Source organism: Notolepis coatsorum, assembly GCF_963971535.1.
Source record: "Notolepis coatsorum genome assembly, chromosome: 12".
Classification (NCBI taxonomy): Eukaryota; Metazoa; Chordata; class Actinopteri; order Aulopiformes; family Paralepididae; genus Notolepis; species Notolepis coatsorum.
The window spans coordinates 5,635,966-5,658,465 of NC_140176.1; the positions used below are offsets into that span (position 1 = coordinate 5,635,966).

At 44.3% G+C, this 22,500-nt stretch overlaps 1 protein-coding gene across 1 annotated transcript in view; it reads right to left on the reverse strand.

Annotated features, from left to right (window-relative positions):
* Window positions 1-22,500, reverse strand: part of LOC311238623 (sodium channel protein type 5 subunit alpha-like) — a gene marked incomplete at its 3' end in the record, with an annotated part of 92,566 nt that overhangs the window by 68,389 nt on the left and 1,677 nt on the right. The window contains exons 2-3 of the mRNA XM_084326754.1: window positions 16,648-16,739; window positions 12,951-13,193 (exon numbers count right to left, since the gene is read on the reverse strand). Coding sequence (XP_084182880.1) covers window positions 12,951-13,193; window positions 16,648-16,739 — 335 coding nt within the window. The remainder of the gene's footprint in view (window positions 1-12,950; window positions 13,194-16,647; window positions 16,740-22,500) is intronic.

Here is a 22,500-nt window from a genome sequence, read left to right on the forward strand (position 1 = left end):
AAAAATAATACAAGAGAAAGAAAGAAAATAAATATATAAATGAGTGAAAAACAACTGCAGACTGTGGTGGAATGGTTGGTGATGGGATGGAAACGGACCAGTGGATACCAATGTATTGAGTCTTTAGAGTGCATTGTAGGATATCACGCCATCAACATGCAGTCCAGCGTGATGCAGATTGATGGTACTATCTAACACGTGGTGTCTCGTACAGTAGAAGGTATCATAATGTATATATTAAAAATAATAAAAATCCCAAATGGCCCAGTCCTAATATACAGTCTACCTACACCTGTGACCTTGGAATTGCAAGGTTTTATCTTCATTCTAAGTTCATTAATATAATACTGTATATACTGTACCTCTACAAACAGATCTTTTCATTTGGGTGAAATGAGATGTTTTTGTTTTCTTTCGTTTTTTTTAATGGAGAAAATATGAAAATTATCTTTTATAAATGGCTCTCACCATTTTAATGTGATTATTATTAAATAACAGAGAAGGCTGAAGTTACTATAGGACACTGTTGTGTCTTTATGTCTGCTGTTAATGCTTCAACAAGTAAATCACAACAAAGTGAACAAACTAACAAAAATATTCTTTATATAGAAAAGTACAATGTAAGCTTCAACGTCTGACCCGGTTATAAAATAAATAGGCTTATAAATGTATCCTGGGCATCAACAACATTAATCTGCACTAGTCTGATAACACTGAGAACATTCAAGTCATTCCAAAATATGTGCAGAGATAGAGAAGGGGGATATAACTTAAGAGGGAGACTTAACTGTATTTTTTATTTTTATTTTATTTTTTGCTTTTTTCCCGGCCCTTTTTTGCAAAATTAAATAAAAAGTGTAGTAAAATAAGAAAAATAGTGACATGTCATTGCCCTCTCGGAGGGGGTGAACTCAGATTAGACATTGACAAACAAATTACAACTAAGGACAATGAAGGACAACAACGAATACACATGACAAGGGAAAGGGGGGGGGAGAGGGGAGTAAGTAAAGTAGGGGGTGAGGAGGGGGATTGAGAGAAGGGTGGGTTATGGAGTGGATGGGTCACGGGTCAATCTCCTGTGATTAGGAACCTAGATTATCCACCAGCAATTCCCAGATGTTATTAAATTGTGAGACTTTGATGTGATCCACGGTTGAGATTGTTTCCTGTGATATGTAATCTGAGAGAAGGCCCAACCATTGCCCCAGTATTCAAATTTGTTCTTGTCTTCCAGTTTAAGAGGATAGTTTTCTTGGCAACAGCTAGGGAAACGAGCAGGGGTTTGGTGTTCTGGACTAATAAATGGATAGCAGTAGTGTATCCCCAAGTAGACAGAGGGAGGGGGAGAGAGGAATGCTGCAGCTCATGACCCGGGATAGTGTATTGATGACGGAATTCCAGAAGTCTTTAACAGGTGGGCAGAGCTAGGTGGCATGGAAATAGTTGTCTGGGGTGTTGAGGGTGCAATTGGAGCATACATCTGTGCTTGCAAATCCCATTTGAAACATCCTGTGCTGTGTGATATGTACTCTGTGTAACACCTTATATTGGATTAATTGAAGGTTAGTGTTGTTAAGTCATTGTGAATGTGTTGGTGCAAATTTGTTCCCATGGATACGGCATTGGGAGAGAAAGCCAAGTCCTGTTCCCATTTTGTGGAGGGGAGATGGAACCAGTTGGTGGTAGGCTGGGTTGGGATCATAGTAAATAGATTAAAAAAAAATTGGAGAATTGACATTTTGACAGTTGCTATTCTACCTATTAGTGAGAGTGGGACGTTTAGCCATCTTTGTGTGTCGTCTTCTATTGTTTTTAACAGTGGGATGAAATGTTGATTCCTAGATATCTGATAGGGGAAGGATGGGCTCTGAGCTGCAGGACTCCTATCACCTCCCCCCCCCGCCCCGCAATGGCAAGATGGTTGACTTCAACCAATTTATAGCGTAGTCTGATATTTTAGAGAAGGAGTCTATGAGTTTGGTAGTTGCTTGTAGTGAATTGGTTGGTTCCTGTAGGTATAACAACACATCGTCTGCATAGAGGCTGATCTTATGGTGAGTATTGTGTGTAATGATTCCTTTGATATCATCATTTTGTCTGATTGCTGCTGCGAGAGGTTCAATAAAAAGGGCAAAAAGAGAGGGGGAGAGTGGACATCCCTGCCTGGTTCCCCTGTGACGTGTGAAGCTTTGTGATGTTAGTCCGTTAGTAGTAACAGTGTATAGTGTTTTAATCCAGTGAATAAACGATTCTCCGAAACCACATTTTTGTAATGTCCGGAATAAAAATGACCAGTTTACTCGATCAAAAGCTTTTTCTGCATCTAGTGAGGTGATTATTACATCGAGGTTTTGTTGTTTGGTTATATTCATTAGATGGAATAATCTGCGCATGTTATTTGACGCGAGGCGTCCTTTAATACATCCTGTTTGGTCGGGGTGAATTAAGGTGGATATGACTGAGGGAGACTTTAACTTAAAACAGCCGACTGTACACACCACTACGAAGAGCATATCTGTCTGTGGGCTGACGTTGTGGAATCGTCTACCAGAGGAGTTAAAAGAAAGTAAAAATACTGCTACTAATTTCAAAAGGAAGTACAAGTACAACTTATTCTTGAGAGAAGTATGCCGTGGATGGTTAGCCATGTGTTTTTCGAATCAAATTGATTAGATCAATTGTTGATGATTGTTGTTAATTATTATAATTTTTTTTTTTTTTTTTGGTCGATAACGAAGATCAACGATACATTTAAGAGGATGCACTGGGTTAGGGGGCATTTACAAGCTTGTATAGCTTCAGCTCTAACCTTTTCGGCCAACATGTAATTTGATTTGTGTGTTGTTGTTGTTTTTTTTCCTACATGCTAAATGGCTCGAAATAAACTTCATTCATGCATTCATTCATTCATTCATCAGCGTGTGCTACGGGCTGCTCTGCACGTTCCACCTGTCTGTTGAGGCCTGGCTACGTTGCTGTCGAGTCCTGGGAGGGTAACATCAAAGCAAGGGAGGCCAGCAGGCTTTTAATCAACCTGATCCAGAGGGCCAGATCCCCCACCCCCCCCCCCCCCACCCCACCCAACCACCTCCAATGTACAGTCCACTCCCCCCCCCACCCCACCCCACCTACCCAACCTCCTCCAATGTACAGTTTCTTCCCCCTCAAATGTATATACTCTCTTTTTAGACCATTTTTGTATCACAAACAGTACTGTACGGTACAGTACGGATCGCTGAACAGCAGAAATGGCCCACCGAGATCCTTTGTTATGCCGGCCACGGACAAGGAAAAAAGCTGCCGCGAAGACGAGGAAAGAGAGCCGGGGTCCGGAACAGACTGAGGTCCAAACGACACAGAACCACATTGCCCAGCATATTGTTGGCCAATGTGCAATCGATAGGAAACAAATTGGACGACATCAGAGCAAGGATCCAATTCCAGAGGGACATTCGGGATTGTAACGTCCTCTGTTTCACAGAAACTTGGCTGAGTCCAGATGTCCCGAACCACGCAATAGAACCGGCAGACCATTTCTTCGTTCTACGAAAAGACCGGACGGCATTAGAGTCACTAAAGAAGAAAGGAGGCGGCATCGCCTTCATGATAAACAAGGAGTGGTGCGATTTAGGCAACACAAAGGAAATGTCTAACCACTGTTCCCCAGACCTGGAGTTTATCACGATAAAATGTCGACCCTTCTTCCTCCCAAGAGAGTTAACGTCCATCATCCTCATCGGAGTGTACATTCCACCACACGCGAACACTGAGGTCGCACTTTCAAAACTTCACGACGAGGTAAACAAACTCCAGGCAGCTAACGTTGACGCGGCCATTTTGGTCTTGGGGGATTTCAACAGCGCGCGTCTTAAAAAGGTGCTGCCGAATTTCTATCAGCATGTGACCTGTCCCACCAGAGGCGAGAACATATTAGACCATGTATACTCGCAATTTAAGAATGGGTACAAGTCACAGGCTCTTAGTCCATTCGGTAAAAGCGATCACGCTGCAATTTTTCTTTTGCCTAAGTACAAACAGTGTCTCAAGCGAACGCCGGTGGTCTCGCGAGAGGTTAAACGTTGGACCGTGACGTCAGTAGAGTCACTCCAAGCAGTGCTGGGAAGCACAGAATGGAGTGTACTCCGTGATAACACAGCCAATATTAACGAATACACCGAAACGGTGATTGACTATGTCTGTACTCAGGTAGAAGTAATAATCCCCACCACCAAAATTAATATCTACCCAAACCAAAAGCCCTGGGTAGACAAATCCGTCCGTGAGGCTCTGAAAGTGCGCACATCAGCATACAACACCGGGCTGGTGACAGGCAACATGGAAGAACACAAGATGGCAAGATACAACGTCAGGAGAGCAGTAATAGAGGCAAAACGGCGTTACAGGGATAAAGTTGAACTTCAGTTTGAACAGGCTGACTCTAGAGGCATGTGGCAGGGCCTCAGAACAATGACAGACTACAAAGGAACCCCCCTCAAACTGAACAGTGACATCTCCTTAGCAAATGATCTCAACTCCTTCTATGCGAGGTTTGAGGCTGTGAATAACAACACCAGCCTACAAACCACGGCAATGGGGGGGGGGGGGTCTGCTGATGGAGACTCAGTGTTCAGGGTAACAGAGCATGAGGTGAGACGGATCTTTAAAAAAGTGGATATCAGGAAGGCAGCAGGACCGGACGGCATCCCCGGCCGCGTCCTAAAAGTCTGTGCCGACCAACTGGCCCCGGTATTCACTGACATCTTCAACCTGTCCTTGGAACAGGCCGTCATCCCCACCTGTCTGAAGAAGTCCACCATCATCCCTGTACCCAAAAAATCTACGCCCGCTTGCCTCAACGACTACCGCCCTGTAGCCCTCACCTCCATAGCCATGAAGTGCTTTGAGAAGCTAGTGAAGGGCTACATCTGTTCCTCCCTCCCCATCAACCTGGACCCTCTGCAATTTGCATATCGCCCCAACAGGTCCACGGAGGACGCCATAGCCCATGTGCTGCACACAGCAGCATCACATCTGGACAAGAGGAAGGGGAACTATGTGAGAATGCTGTTCATCGACTACAGCTCAGCATTCAATACCATAGTCCCCTCCAAACTCATAGCCAAGCTCAGGGACCTGGGCTTGAACTATGACCTGTGCCAGTGGGTCCTGGACTTCCTGACGGGCAGACCCCAGGTGGTAAGAGCCGGCAACTGCACCTCCTCATCCATCACGCTCAACATAGGGGCCCCCCAGGGCTGTGTTCTGAGCCCCCTCCTCTACTCCCTGTACACACATGACTGCGTAGCACAGCGGAACAACAACACCATCATCAAATTTGCTGATGACACAGTAGTGGTGGGCCTGATCTCTGCCAACGACGAAAGGGCCTACCTGGAAGAGGTAGAGAACCTGTCACAGTGGTGTCAGGAGAACTGCCTCTCCCTGAACGTCAGCAAAACAAAAGAGATGATTGTGGACTTCAGGAGGTCGGGGGTCAAGGACTACAGCCCCCTCAGCATCGACGGGGCACCAGTTGAGAGAGTGAACAGTTTCAAGTACCTCGGAGCCCACATATCCGAGGACTTGACATGGACCACACACATTGACAGTGTTGTGAAGAAGGCACGACAACGCCTCTACTTCCTCAGGCGCCTAAGGAAGTTCCAAGTCAGTCAGAAGATCCTTAGGAACTTCTATTCATGTACAATAGAGAGCATCCTGACCGGCAACATCACCTCCTGGTTTGGGAATAGCACTGCACAAGACCGTAGCAGACTACAAAGAGTGACACGTTCAGCCGAACGCACAATTAGAGGGGGGCTTCCCACCCTCCAGAACATTTACAACAAGCGGTGCAAGGGGAAGGCTAAGAGAATTATTAAGGACTCGAGCCACCCGAACAACTGCCTCTTTGAACTGCTGCCGTCAGGCAAGCGATACCGGAGTCTTATGGCGAGCACAGAAAGACTCAGAAGGAGCTTCTATCCCCAGGCCATCAGGCTGCTAAACGAACAATAATCGCTAAACGAACAATAATCACTATGCAACAACCATCAAATGCACACAGCACACACACCCACACGCACACACACACTCACTCAAACAAACAACACACTGCAGCACCCACTCTCCACACTTTAGATCACACAAACACACTTACACTTTATATTTATTGATAAAGGATTTGCACTACAACTCGTACACCTACTGTGAATTGTACCTAAACTGCACCTTGTCCATTTATGCCTTGCACTATATAGTATTGTATATTAGTACACTGCACAGTATTGTATATTGTATGGTAACTACGTCTACGAACATTGTACATATGTCTAAACTGAACACTGTGACCTCTTTTTTTTTCTTCTAATTTTTACTATGTTTTTATTTCATACTTATCTTGTCATGCACAGTCTCTGGAGCGCAACAGTAAGAAGCATTTTGTACAAAAGTATTCTGTACTTCTGTATGACAACTATTAAAGAAACTTGAAACTTGAAACTTGTATATTTGTAGATCTGGTATGTCATAAATGTATAGATGTAGCAGTACTGTCTATCTGTATGTCGTGTGTGTCATATATGTTACGATGAATTGAAAATGGGGGACCCTGATGTAAACAAGACGAAAGTCTTTCTCTGGTCTGCATCCCCTTAACAATTGTGTGCATTGAGCCGTACTGTATTGTACCCATTCTGCAATCTGTTAATAAATCAATCAAAACCAGCTCTGTCACAGGGCAGAGACACGCTGCCATGCTCTAGCCATTGAGCTACACAGGGATTGGAACCGCTGACCGCAACAGTGTTAGTGCCTTGCTCTACGGGGTGGCCAACCAGTCAGAGACTAAGAGACACAAAAATGACTGTGGTACCACAAAGAGCCACACCATATACCAGCATTTCTCAACCTTTTTTTTTCAGTCACGGCACCCTTCCTGTGTTTATAGGTCTCACCCTCTGGCCTCTGAAGTTGCTAATGTCTTTTTTATTTGGGCCTCACAGAGTTAAAAGTACCCTGTGAGACCCACGGTTGCAAAATTACAAAATCACTTTTAGCCATTTAAAAAAAGAATGTTTATTTAAAAAATGTTAAGCACATGTATTGGTCCTGTTGTTCAGCCTCACAATGCTATTTGATAGTAAATGTGTTTAGATGTCCCACCCTCTGGCCTCTGAAGTTGCTAATGTCTTTTTAATTTGGGCCTCCCAGGGTTAACCTCTTAACACTATGATCGCCGGGGACGAGTTAAGACGTCATTCCTAGCCATGCTCATTCTGCCGAAGACGCCGTAACTCGTCTTTGATGTCAATATTTCAAAAATCTGTGAGCGAAATCATATTTCCCCTCCGGAGCCCTGAGACACACTGCAAAGCTCCACTCAACTCTCTAGCGGTTCAAGAGCGCCATCTGGTGGCCGATCGGCAGATCGCCAACCGGAAATGAGCCTTTGAACCGGTAGTGCTCATCCATATGTGGTCCGGGCACTCGCTATCGTTAGAGAGACTCCGTCTTGATACAGTGAACATCGATCGGTGCAAATAACTCGAAAAAACAACATGATTTGGACGTATATACTATTATACAACCTGGAAATGGATCGGGCATTTCTCCATCCCATAATAGAAACAATTCTGTTCCACGCTCATCTGCCAGCGGCGCGAGGAAGCCACGGTAAGATTCAGCGTTATATTCTAACGTGTTCCATATAAACTGCTATGATGAACATATGACCCACTCTGGATGAATCATCTAACGCTGCCCACAGAATTATAAACGATCCCCCGCCCATCCGGTCATCATCAGATGACACGTAGTAACTTCTAGAACCACGTCCAGTTGACATTTTTTATCTCGCACAGATTCCTACCAAACTGTATTTGATCATCAATATAATGCATTTAGGGCTATAAATCACGTTCTGAAGAAAGCTGCAGAAAACGATAAAAACATACTTATACTTTAGACCATATTTTAGTATGAATATGTGAATGAAAAAGTTTAACGTTGCTACACCCTGAACAATACATATAGGACATTGAATGGGCCATAATAATGGCAATTTAGCAATAGAATTTAAAAAGTTATAGCCCTGCAAAGAAGGGGAACTTCTCCATAGACAAATAGAGATGGCGAGGGATGGTAAATTATGAATTTAACCCATGGCGATCAAAGTGTTAAGCCCGAGATATACAGTAAAAGTGTATATTTTCAGCATTACGTTTGTTTACCAATTATTTTAACTGTTATTAGTGAAATATAAGATTAAAAAAATCTCAGGGCATTGAGTCGGAAACCGGCGCATATTGACAGGAGGAAGTGGCACAGCCAAAAGTGAGTGTAGTCTTTTGAAGGAAGAGACTCGGGGCTTTCGAATTTCGAAAAACTACCCTACCCAGCTCACACCAGCCCCTGTCAATCATCTGACTTCTGGATTTACTTTTTTATTTCTCTTAATTTTTGGGATTATCTCCCACAAACCTGAACGTTATTGCCATAAAACAGAACACAGTTAGTTCTTTCTGTGAACGTCTTGCAAAAAACGGTGTTGCAATACGATGAAAAATGGTGGAGAAATTTACATTATAAAAAAGATGGCAGAATTCAGTACTGTATCTACAAAACCTTCTGTTTAATCATCTTCCCTTTATTCATTTGCTTAGATTTTTCAGGTCTGGTCAATTTTAGCATGGTGTTATTCACAGTCAAAGAGATTTTTTTTCTTTAAATAGAATTGATATTCTCCTTTGGTTCATTACAATTTACTCAAGCCTAGTAACAGACACACTATTTCTGACACCGATCCATATATGTCCCTAGATTCAGATACCAAGAACATGCAAATGGACCATTAAAAAAAAATTATGTTTATTGTACGTCCTTATGGAATGAGTGACAAAAAAAAAAAAAAAAAAAAATGAAAAAAGGAAAAAAGATTTTTTTTTTTTTTTTTTTATGGATGGAAGAGCTGCACATTGATGGGCAAAGAGCCGCGGGTTGGCCACCCTCTACCTCCACCACTAGGCAGGCCCCCACTCTGCAGGTGTTTAAATCACGCCTCAAAACTCCTTTATTTGCTTTGGCTTTTGGTTTTTAAACCGTTTGAGAGACCTGCCTTTTCTATATGTGACATATTGTATATGTTTTTATTGTGTGCTTTTATCTTTTGATCTTAGGTTGTGGGACTTGTACAGCACTTTGGTAAACTTTGTTGTTTTTAAATGTGCTCTATAAATAAAGTGGATTGGATTGGATTGGATACCCATTGAGCTACACAGGGAATAGAAGAACCCTTGACCCCAACAGTGTTAGTGCCTTGCTCTACCCATCGAGCTGCACAGGGAATGGAACCCGTAACCCTGGCAGTGGTAGGACCATGCTTCAGGACCACACATCATCACCACCAGGAAGTATTATTGTACTTGTAATTTGTACTTTACACTCTGTGCTATAGGTATGTTTTATGACCCAGAGACATCTATTCAAATTCAGTATAAAATATAACACATAATGCAAACAGAAAGTATTCCTGACTCCTGAAAATATAACACATGATGCAAACAGAAAGTATCCCTGACTCCTGAAGAGTTGAGAAAACAGGGTTTCCCGGGACAGTGGTGGTGAAATCCAGTGTCATTGATCGGCCAACGGAGGCCCCGCAGCCAATCAGAGGATGGGTTGACCTCTGGATGAGATTACAGGCTCTCTGGTTACCGGGCAGCTTTTAAAGGTCGATACGAGTTGCCTGCGGGGGACATTTGGCTGATGGATGGCAAGACTAAACTGGAGATGAATAAATAGGATGTACATTAGGAAGGCTGTAGATTCAGATATATTCCCTTTTACTGTACAGACAAAATGGCTTCTATATTGGGAGGGTTTTCTCTTTGAGAGTGAGAATAGTTACACGTCCCTCCCTCCTCGGAGAAACACATCCAGTGGCAATATTTCAGCAGTACAAATACACATCCAGTATCGCTGCTTTAGCAGTACAAATACACATCCAGTATCACAGCTTTAGCAGTACAAATACACATCCAGTATCGCTGCTTTAGTAGTACAAATACACACCCAGTATCACAGCTTTAGCAGTACAAATACACATCAAGTATCACAGCTTTAGCAGTACAAATACACATTCAGTATCAGTACTTTAGCAGTACAAATACACATCCAGTATCAGTACTTTAGCAGTACAAATACACATCGAGTATCAGTACTTTAGCAGTACAAATACACACCCAGTATCACAGCTTTAGCAGTACAAATACACATAGAGTATCGCTGCTTTAGCAGTACAAATACACATTCAGTATCACTGCTTTAGCAGTACAAATACACATCCAGTATCACAGCTTTAGCAGTACAAATACACATCCAGTATCAGTACTTTAGCAGTACAAATACACATCGAGTATCGCTGCTTTAGCAGTACAAATACACATTCAGTATCACTGCTTTAGCAGTACAAATACACACCCAGTATCACTGCTTTAGCAGTACAAATACACATCCAGTATCGCTGCTTTAGCAGTACAAATACACATCCAGTATCACAGCTTTAGCAGTACAAATACACATCCAGTATCACAGCTTTAGCAGTACAAATACACATCCAGTATCACAGCTTTAGCAGTACAAATACACATCCAGTATCACAGCTTTAGCAGTACAAATACACATCCAGTATCGCTGCTTTAGCAGTACAAATACACATCCAGTATCAGTACTTTAGCAGTACAAATACACATCTAGTATCACAGCTTTAGCAGTACAAATACACATCCAGTATCAGTACTTTAGCAGTACAAATACACATCCAGTATCACAGCTTTAGCTGTACAAATACACATCCAGTATCACAGCTTTAGCAGTACAAATACACATCCAGTATCACAGCTTTAGCAGTACAAATACACATCCAGTATCACAGCTTTAGCTGTACAAATACACATCCAGTATCGCTGCTTTAGCAGTACAAATACACATCCAGTATCGCTGCTTTAGCAGTACAAATACACATCCAGTATCACAGTACAAATACACATCCAGTATCACTGCTTTAGCAGTACAAATACACATCCAGTATCACAGCTTTAGCAGTACAAATACACATCCAGTATCACAGCTTTAGCAGTACAAATACACATCCAGTATCACAGCTTTAGCAGTACAAATACACATCCAGTATCACAGCTTTAGCTGTACAAATACACATTCAGTATCACTGCTTTAGCAGTACAAATACACATCCAGTATCACTGCTTTAGCAGTACAAATACACATCCAGTATCACAGCTTCAGCAGTACAAATACACATCCAGTATCAGTACTTTAGCAGTACAAATACACATCCAGTATCAGTACTTTAGCAGTACAAATACACACCCACACCCAGTAGCACTGCTTCAGCAGTACAAATACACATTCAGTATCAGTGCTTTAGCAGTACAAATACACATCCAGTATCACAGCTTTAGCAGTACAAATACACATCCAGTATCACTGCTTTAGCAGTACAAATACACATCCAGTATCACAGCTTTAGCAGTACAAATGCACATCCAGTATCAGTACTTTAGCAGTACAAATACACACCCACACCCAGTAGCACTGCTTCAGCAGTACAAATACACACCCAGTATCACTGCTTTAGCAGTACAAATACACATTCAGTATCACTGCTTTAGCAGTACAAATACACATCCACTTATCTGAGATCACCACAGTCCGTTGAGGTTTTTAAAAGGGGCCTAAAAACATTTATTTTTAACAAGGCATTTGCCTGAATTATTATTTAATTTTAATTTTTACTTTTATTTATTTTTATTTATTTATTTTTTATTTTTTATTTATGCTGTATTTTTCTTCCATTTTCATTGGTTGTTTTATTCATTTTAATTGTTTTTATTCATTTAACTTTTTACCTTTGTAGCACTTAATAGTAAGAGGAGAGGAGATAGAAGATGAGGCGAGAGGAGAGGAGGGGAGAGGAGAGAGAAGATGAGAGGAGAGAGGAGAGGAGAGAGGAGAGGAGAGGAGAGAGGAGAGAAGAGGAGAGAGAAGAAGAGGAAGAGGAGAGGAGAGAAGAGGAGAGAAGAGAGGAGAGAGGAGAGAAGAGGAGGAGAGAAGAGAGGAGAAGATAGAAGAGGAGAGAGAAGAAGAGGAAGAGGAGAGGAGAGAAGAGGAGGAGAGAAGAGAGGAGAGAGGAGAAAAGAGAAGAGGAGAGAGAAGAAGAGGAAGAGGAGAGGAGAGAAGAGGAGGAGAGAAGAGAGGAGAGAGGAGAGAAGAGGAGAGAGAAGAGGAGGAGAGAAGAGAGGAGAAGATAGAAGAGGAGAGAGAAGAGGAGAGGAGAGAAGAGAGGAGAAGATAGAAGAGGAGAGAGAAGAAGAGGAAGAGGAGAGAAGAGGATAAGAAAGGAAAGGAAAGGAGAGGAAAGGAAAAGGGTTTTGGCAGTCATCCTAAATAGGGATGTCCTGATAAAAAAAATTTGCTAACGATCCAATCCCGATCATGTGATTTTGAGTATCTACCGATACCGATCTTTCCCGATCCGATCCACAAAAAAAAAAAATCCCCATCCCAATTTCTCACATTACATTCACCGTGAATGTTGACGTTATCCAGGTGAAAAGTTAACTTCATTCAAGCGAGGCATTGCAGCCGGTGTAATCTTAAAAACTCCGCCTCCAACCTGCTGCTTCATGAGAGCAATGGCGCCATCGTCTGTAAAAATCAGGTGACTGCAAGTTCTGCAACTAGTGGATGTCCCTCATCCTTGACCCTCATGGTTGGTGAAGTCCTTGACGGAGGCCCAGGTCTGGTTGTTGGGGTTAGGGGGTTATAAAGGTAGGTGAAGGCTCACCCTCGTTGTTGGTGAAGTCCTTGACGGAGGCCCAGGTCTGGTTGTTAGGGTTAGGGGGTTATAAAGGTAGGTGAAGGCTCACCCTCGTTGTTGGTGAAGTCCTTGATGGAGGCCCAGGTCTGGTTGTTGCAGTAGAAGGAGGCGTTGGCCGGCAGCGAGCCGTTGACGCAGTGGGCCGTGCTGCGGACGCACTTCTGCCGCAGGTTCCCCATGAAGAGCTGCAGGCCGATGAGGGCGAACACACTGAGGCAGAACACCGTCAGGATCATCACGTCCGCCAGCTTCTTCACCGACTGGATCAGAGCGCCCACGATGGTCTTCAGGCCTGGGGAGGTATTACACATACAGGAGAGACACACACACACACAGGAGAGACACACACACAGGACAGACACACACACACACAGGAGAGACACACACACACACACAGGAGAGACACACACACATACACACATACACACACAGGAGAGACACACACACACACACAGGAGAGACACACACACACAGGAGAGACACACACACACAGGAGAGACACACACACACACACAGGAGAGACACACACACAGGACAGACAGACACACACACAGGACAGAAACACACACATACAGGACACACACACACACATACACACATACAGGACACACACACACACATACACACACAGGAGAGACACACACACACACACACACATACAGGAGAGACACACACACACATACAACAGACACACAACACACACACACACACACATACAACAGACACACAACAGACACACACAACAGACAGACACACACACAGGACAGACACACACAAAACACAGTATTCCATCACGTTGTTACAAAGGCGTTCCGAGCTGATTAAACTGGAACTTGTTGTTCTGCAAAATGACCCCCCCCCCCCCCCCCCCCCCAAATACATTTATCAATAAGGACAGTGTCGGCCGCTGCTCCGGCAGATCCTATGTGTGACCAATACCTTTCATTCCAACCTCTTATTTAACATTTTCAGGACACATTCATGAACCCCAGAAGAGCTCTATTGATTTGGTGACCCCGTGACCTTTCCTCTAGCGCCACTATCACACCTAACATTACATTTTCCAATGAGTGTATCTCTAATATAGCTTTCACTCAAATCTTTTCAAATGTACTGTGCACATTCATGACCCCTAGATGAAGAATTGCACCAAAGTTTACAGATATGTTTGCCTTACAACAGCCAGGAGGCCGGTGAAGTTCTGAGTCATCTGGCCTCACGGTGGCGCTATTCTCACAAAACTAAGAACATGAACTACTCCTCGACAACTTGAATTAGGAGCTTGGTCACAGATTGGAGTGGATTGAGAATTGGGGTCGTTTTGGGGATATACCCGCTGTCTAGTTACATTTAAAAAGTAGTACCGTATGCCTAATTCATTCATTTGTATTCATTTCTTTTTGATACATTTGATAAATTATAAACATTTAAAGGGATGACTTGACATTTTGATCCTGAAATACACCAATACTATTAAAATAGGAGTATTATGCAATGGATTTAGCTTAAAATACATGGATTGAAAAGAAAATGTGCAAATGCATGTTATTCAGTGGTTAGCCATGTACCGTAGCAGCTAGCAGTGTCCCATGCATATTATTCAGTGACTAGCTAGCTACCATAGCAGCTGTTAGTCTCCCATGTGTATTATTCAGTGACTAGCTAGCTACCATAGCAGCTAGCAGTCTCCCATGCATATTATTCAGTGACTAGCTAGCTACCATAGCAGCTATTAGTCTCCCATGTGTATTATTCAGCTAGCTACCATAGCAGCTATTAGTCTCCCATGTGTATTATTCAGTGACTAGCTACCTTAGCAGTTAGCAGTGTCCTATGCAGATTATTCAGTGACTAGCTAGCTACCATAGCAGTTAGCAGTGTCCCATGTGTATTATTCAGTGACTAGCTAGCTACCATAGCAGTTAGCAGTGTCCCATGTGTATTATTCAGTGACTAGCTAGCTACCATAGCAGTTAGCAGTGTCCCATGTGTATTATTCAGTGACTAGCTAGCTACCATAGCAGTTAGCAGTGTCCCATGTGTATTATTCAGTGACTAGCTAGCTACCATAGCAGTTAGCAGTGTCCCATGTGTATTATTCAGTGACTAGCTAGCTACCATAGCAGTTAGCAGTGTCCCATGTGTATTATTCAGTGACTAGCTAGCTACCATAGCAGTTAGCAGTGTCCCATGTGTATTATTCAGTGACTAGCTAGCTACCATAGCAGTTAGCAGTGTCCCATGTGTATTATTCAGTGACTAGCTAGCTACCATAGCAGCTAGCAGTGTCCCATGTGTATTATTCAGTGACTAGCTAGCTACCTCAGCAGTTAGCAGTGTCCCATGTGTATTATTCAGTGACTAGCTAGCTACCTCAGCAGTTAGCAGTGTCCCATGTGTATTATTCAGTGACTAGCTAGCTACCTTAGCAGCTATTAGTCTCCCATGATTTCATCCTAACATACTATTTATTGGGAAACTGAAGGGCCGAGAGAAGTGTCCCCACAATGTGACCAGAAAAATAAACAACTCAAAGTGAAAATGTCAACACTGAATGTCACTATGAAAATACACAGACACACAAATCAAACCAAAATATGTAAAAATAATAATAATAATAATAATAATAATAATAATAAAAAAACAAACACAACAAACCAGCAATGAAGCCACAAAACAACAACAACAGCAACAACAACAACAACAACAACAACAACAACATAGGGTAGAAAACACAAGGACATAAACTGGAGCTTGACTTGAAGAGACATGCTTCAGACTGTATTTCACATGGAATTGCTCAGGTTTGGGTCAGGCTTTGGTTGAAAAGTAATGATTAAAAATACAGTTTAATATTAGAGAATATATCTATTGGTATTGTTTTATCACGGATATATCGGTATTGACATGTATGTTACCAGTATCCCGCTGATTTCCCAGTTAGCTGTCTTTTATGACTCTAGTGGGCAAATTTTTTAAGCTAGCACAAACATAGTGGCGTTACGTGAAAGAGATATTAACGGGCTTGATAGATACATTGTTGAGGGATCCTTGGTGAAAATGTCTGTGAATATATCAATATCTGTTTTCTTTTTTTTATCTGGCTTTGGCCCCAATCTAGCGGGGGAGGGGTCTACACCGCTGACTTACCTCCTGAGACTCAGAGGGGTGCATTTGATATCTAGCGGGGGAGGGGGACTACACAGCTGACTTACCTCCTAAGACTCAGAGGGGTGCGTTTGATATCTAGCAGGGGAGGGGGACTACACAGCTGACTTACCTCCTAAGACTCAGAGGGGTGCGTTTGATATCTAGCGGGGGAGGGGGACTACACACACCGCTGACTTACCTCCTGAGACTCAGAGGGGTGCGTTTGATATCTAGCAGGGGAGGGGGACTACACAGCTGACTTACCTCCTAAGACTCAGAGGGGTGCGTTTGATATCTAGCAGGGGAGGGGGACTACACAGCTGACTTACCTCCTAAGACTCAGAGGGGTGCGTTTGATATCTAGCAGGGGAGGGGGACTACACCGCTGACTTACCTCCTCCTCGGGGTGCGTTTGATATCTAGCGGGGGAGGGGACTACAGCGCTGACTTTAGGGGTGCGTTTGATATCTAGCGGGGGAGGCGGACTACACCGCTGACTTACCTCCTCGGAGGGGTGCGTTTGAAATATCTAGCGGGGGAGGGGACTACAGCGCTGACTTGAGGCCGGGGGGTGCGTTCGATATGGGCTTCCTCACCTGGGATGACTGAGATGGTCTTGAGCGCTCGCAGCACTCTGAAGGTCCTGAGCGCCGACACATTACCCAGGTCCACAAACTCAGTTACATATCTGCAGCAAGCCGGGAGACACACACACACACAGACACACACAAACACACACAGACACACAAACACACACACACAAACACACACACACAAACACACACACGCACAAAAGGAATGATAACAACACAGGTCAACGACAACAAGCCAACAGAACATGGAGGGGAAGAAAGACACAAAATGGGGTAGCCCCGGATTGGAGGAGCACAGTGGCATTCAAGTGGGGCGGGGGCGGGACACAGCAGAGCTTGGACAGGACACAAAAAGAGAGGCCGGTGACATCACGCTCTCCTCCCACCACACAGGGCCCCTGGACAGTCTTACCTGGGATCACGGAGATGGTCTTCAGGGCCCTCAGGACCCTGAAGCTCCGCAGAGCCTGCAGGTTCCCTACTTTGATAAACTCAGTGAGCAGGCTGCAAGGGGTTAAACACCACAACACACCAGAGACACACCAGAGTCCTTTAACCCTTCCACTGTCACCGCTTAACTGTCTGTAGTGTGGTAGTGAAGGGTTAACTGTCTGTAGTGTGGTAGTGAAAGAGTTAACCGTCTGTAGTGTGGTAGTGAAAGGGTTAACCTTCTGTAGTGTGGTAGTGAAAGAGTTAACCGTCTGTAGTGTGGTAGTGAAAGGTTAACCTTCTGTAGTGTGGTAGTGAAAGAGTTAACCTTCTGTAGTGTGGTAGTGAAAGGGCTAACCCTCTGTAGTGTGGTAGTGAAAGGGTTAACCTGCTGTAGCGTGGTAGTGAAAGGTTAACCTTCTGTAGTGTGGTAGTGAAAGGTTAACCTTCTGTAGTGTGGTAGTGAAAGGTTAACCTTCTGTAGTGTGGTAGTGAAAGGTTAACCTTCTGTAGTGTGGTAGTGAAAGGTTAACCTTCTGTAGTGTGGTAGTGAAAGGGTTAACCTTCTGTAGTGTGGTAGTGAAAGGGTTAACCGTCTGTAGTGTGGTAGTGAAAGGGTTAACCATCTGTAGTGTGGTAGTGAAAGGTTAACCTTCTGTAGTGTGGTAGTGAAAAGTTAACCTTCTGTAGTGTGGTAGTGAAAGGTTAACCTTCTGTAGTGTGGTAGTGAAAGGTTAACCGTCTGTAGTGTGGTAGTGAAAGGTTAACCTTCTGTAGTGTGGTAGTGAAAGGTTAACCTTCTGTAGTGTGGTAGTGAAAGGTTAACCTTCTGTAGTGTGGTAGTGAAAGGTTAACCTTCTGTAGTGTGGTAGTGAAAAGTTAACCTTCTGTAGTGTGGTAGTGAAAGGGTTAACCGTCTGTAGTGTGGTAGTGAAAGGGTTAACCATCTGTAGTGTGGTAGTGAAAGGTTAACCTTCTGTAGTGTGGTAGTGAAAAGTTAACCTTCTGTAGTGTGGTAGTGAAAGGTTAACCTTCTGTAGTGTGGTAGTGAAAGGTTAACCTTCTGTAGTGTGGTAGTGAAAGGTTAACCTTCTGTAGTGTGGTAGTGAAAGGTTAACCGTCTGTAGTGTGGTAGTGAAAGGTTAACCTTCTGTAGTGTGGTAGTGAAAGGTTAACCTTCAGTAGTGTGGTAGTGAAAGGTTAACCGTCTGTAGTGTGGTAGTGAAAGGTTAACCTTCTGTAGTGTGGTAGTGAAAGGGTTAACCGTCTGTAGTGTGGTAGTGAAAGGGTTAACCTTCTGTAGTGTGGTAGTGAAAGGTTAACCTTCTGTAGTGTGGTAGTGAAAGGTTAACCTTCTGTAGTGTGGTAGTGAAAGGTTAACCTTCTGTAGTGTGGTAGTGAAAGGTTAACCTTCTGTAGTGTGGTAGTGATAGGGTTAACCTTCTGTAGTGTGATAGTGAAAAGGTTAACCTTCTGTAGTGTGGTAGTGAAAGGGTTAACCTTCTGTATTGTGGTAGTGAAAGGTTAACCTTCTGTAGTGTGGTAGTGAAAGGGTTAACCTTCTGTAGTATGGTAGTGAAAGGGTTAACCTTCTGTAGTGTGGTAGTGAAAGGTTAACCTTCTGTAGTGTGGTAGTGAAAGGGTTAACCTTCTGTAGTGTGGTAGTGAAAGGGTTAACCGTCTGTAGTGTGGTAGTGAAAGGTTAACCGTCTGTAGTGTGGTAGTGAAAGGGTTAACCTTCTGTAGTGTGGTAGTGAAAGGTTAACCTTCTGTAGTGTGGTGGTGAAAGGTTAACCTTCTGTAGTGTGGTAGTGAAAGGTTAACCTTCTGTAGTGTGGTAGTGAAAGGTTAACCTTCTGTAGTGTGGTAGTGAAAAGTTAACCTTCTGTAGTGTGGTAGTGAAAGGGTTAACCGTCTGTAGTGTGGTAGTGAAAGGTTAACCTTCTGTAGTGTGGTAGTGAAAGGTTAACCTTCTGTAGTGTGGTAGTGAAAGGGTTAAATATCCAGGTAGAATGTTGGGTATATATTCACGTATGTATGTACAGTATATATATAAATGTATATGCATAATGTAGGTATATAGTTGTATATATGTATAAAAAAATGGCTAGAGGAACTATACAGGGTAACATACAGTTTTGGAAAATATTATTAAGGTATTATTAAAAAATGTATTGTTAACAAAGTAAATTTTTTCAATATAAGTCTAGTAAATGTATGAATTAGTAAATATAATATAGTATGTTGTTCTGATGAGTAAATAGGGGTGGGATTAAATAAGTGTATGCTTCTTCCCACTCCTTTTCAAATATGTAAATGACAACAAACAAAAAAAACAAAACAAAAAGAATTGAGTTTGACTTTTTTGTTTGTTCTTTGTTATTTAAATTTTTTATCTACATTTGAACGGCTTAAGGCTATATCTGTACTTGATGTTGGTTTGTTATGTTGCATATTTGAAATAAACTTCAATCAATCAATCAATCAATCAATACTATACTTAAAGCCCCGGTCTGCGATCTGTGGGGCAGCAGCGCCCCTTTTGTACCTTTTTCCGCCCCCAGGTTTAGTTTGTTACAGTTTACATGGAGGACTGGAGCCACTGTTGACCGACAGTGAAACAATAAGAGCCAGAGAGCTGAATATAAACAGCAGATCAACAGAGCTCACCATGTGTGACGATAGCAGCTACATGACTACAGAGTATAGGCCTATAATATTGACAATAATATAAACCAAAACAAAATAATGAATTAGACAGTAACTCTGCTGGCACGACATCCTGGAGCTCGTGTTGTGTTTACGTTGTGAGCTGCAAGCAGCGATCACAGATCGGGGGCTTTACGTTTGTAAACGGACAGCAAGCTTTTTCTTTAGAAATAAAAAGAGATGGAAATCAAAATAATTTATTAAATTCCTTTTTCATTCCCAGATACGAAACTAAAATGTCCACTGTAAAAAAAATATGATGTAACCTTTGGGACAAACCAAAACAGAAAGATATAAATAACTGATCATCCAACCCTGCCCCCCCCCCCCCCCCCTCCTTTGAGATTTAATCAAACAAGACGATGAGAGCCGGAATGGCGCCAGCCAGTGGTGGTGGCCATTTTGGGGCCCTGGTTTTAGATGAAGTCATCTGATCTTCAGCCGCTAACAGGCAGCCCTCCATTATGGCTCATATTTCACCTGCCTTGACCGGCGGGCTGATTGAATTACAGCAGGAGAGGACGGGGCAGAGGGGGCAGAGGGGGCAGAGCGTTTAGAGAGGCAGGTAGAACCAGCAGGAGAGGACAGGAGCAGAGCGTTTAGAGGCAGGTAGAGCCAGCAGGAGAGGACGGGGAGCAGAGCGTTTAGAGGCAGGTAGAGCCAGCAGGAGAGGACAGGGAGCAGAGCGTTTAGAGGCAGGTAGAGCCAGCAGGAGAGGACGGGGAGCAGAGCGTTTAGAGGCAGTAGAGCCAGCAGGAGAGGACGGGGAGCAGAGCGTTTAGAGGCAGGTAGAGCCAGCAGGAGAGGACGGAGAGCAGAGCGTTTAGAGGCAGGTAGAGCCAGCAGGAGAGGACAGGGAGCAGAGCGTTTAGAGGCAGGTAGAGCCAGCAGGAGAGGACAGGGAGCAGGAGCGTTTAGAGGCAGGTAGAGCCAGCAGGAGAGGACGGGGAGCAGAGCGTTTAGAGAGGCAGGTAGAGCCAGCAGGAGAGGACAGGGAGCAGACCGTAGAGCCAGCAGGAGAGGACGGGGCAGTAGGAGGCCGGTAGAGCCAGCAGGGGAGGACGTCCAGCCCGCAGACCAGCAGCTAGTAACGGCCTCTTCTAAAGCACATGACACATGGTGGCTGCTGCTGCTTCTACAACACGGCATATTAACATTCCAGCTGTTAGATAACCGCAGCGTGGAGACGGCGGCAGCTGGAACGAGGTGTTATTAACGTGCTCTCAGCCCGGTGTGGACGAGCACAGTGCCACCGTGGAGACGGAGCTGAGGGCTGGAACAGAGCAGAGAAAGGTGCTTCCTGGTGCGTGCGTGTGTGTGTGCGTGTGTGTGTGTGTGTGTGTGTGTGTGTGTGTGTGTGTGTGTGTGTGTGTGTGTGTGTGTGTGTGATAGAGGTGACTTATGTGTCCCTGTCCTGCTAAAGATCTATCTGACATCTGACCACTTTAAAGGCCTCAGTTCAAGGGCGCACACACACACACAAATGGCTTCGTAAAGAGAGTGTGTGTGTGTGTGTGTGTGTGTGTGTGTGTGTGTGTGTGTGTGTGTGTGTGTGTGTGTGTGTGCGTGCGTGCGTGCGTGCGTGCGTGCGTGCGTGCGTGCGTGCGTGCGTGCGTGCGTGCGTGTGTGTGTGTGTGTCCATGTGTGTTTGTGTAATTAGCTATGAGGCTAATGAGGTATCAACACATAATCATTGAAGGTATATACTATGTGTAAAGACCCTATCTTTCTGTTGGTGTGTAAAGACCCTAAGACTCTGTTCTCAGATATTACTGATCTGGGAATTAGGCAAATATCTTTTTTATTTAAGGTTTGGTTGTTCTTATAATTTAAGTCCACAATATGCCCCTGGTGGTCATGTTGGAAAGCAGCCTACATCGCTCTCTCTCAGCTCAAAGCAGCGCGTTCACCAGTGTTGTAGTCGAGACCTAAACTCTGAGTCAAGACCAAGTCAAGACTGAAGGGGGGTGGGGTGTAATAGGTGGCTAGCTGCTTGAGGTTAGGTGGGGTGGCTAGCTGCTTGGTTAGGTGGGTGGCTAGCTGCTTGGTTAGGTGGGTGGCTAGCTGCTTGGTTAGGTGGGTGGCTAGCTGCTTGGTTAGGTGGGTGGCTAGCTGCTTGGTTAGGTGGGTGGCTAGCTGCTTGGTTAGGTGGGTGGCTAGCTGCTTGGTTAGGTGGGTGGCTAGCTGCTTGTTAGGTGGGTGGCTAGCTGCTTGGTTAGGTGGGTGGCTAGCTGCTTGGTTAGGTGGGTGGCTAGCTGCTTGGTTAGGTGGGTGGCTAGCTGCTTGGGTAGGTGGGTGGCTAGCTGCTTGGTTAGGTGGGTGGCTAGCTGCTTGGTTATGTGGGTGGCTAGCTGCTTGGGTAGGTGGGTAGCTAGCTGCTTGGTTAGGTGGGTGGCTAGCTGCTTGGTTAGGTGGGTGGCTAGCTGCTTGGTTATGTGGGTAGCTAGCTGCTTGGTTAGGTGGGTGGCTAGCTGCTTGGTTAGGTGGGTGGCTAGCTGCTTGGTTAGGTGGGTGGCTAGCTGCTTGGGTAGGTAGGTGGGTGGCTAGCTGCTTGGGTAGGTGGGTGGGTGGGTGGCTAGCTGCTTGGTTAGGTGGGTATATGGTTAGGTGGGTGGCTAGCTGCTTGGTTAGGTGGGTGGCTAGCTGCTTGGTTGGGTGGCTATGGGTAGGTGGGTGCTATATGGTAGGTGGGTGGCTATATGGGTAGGTGGGTGGCTA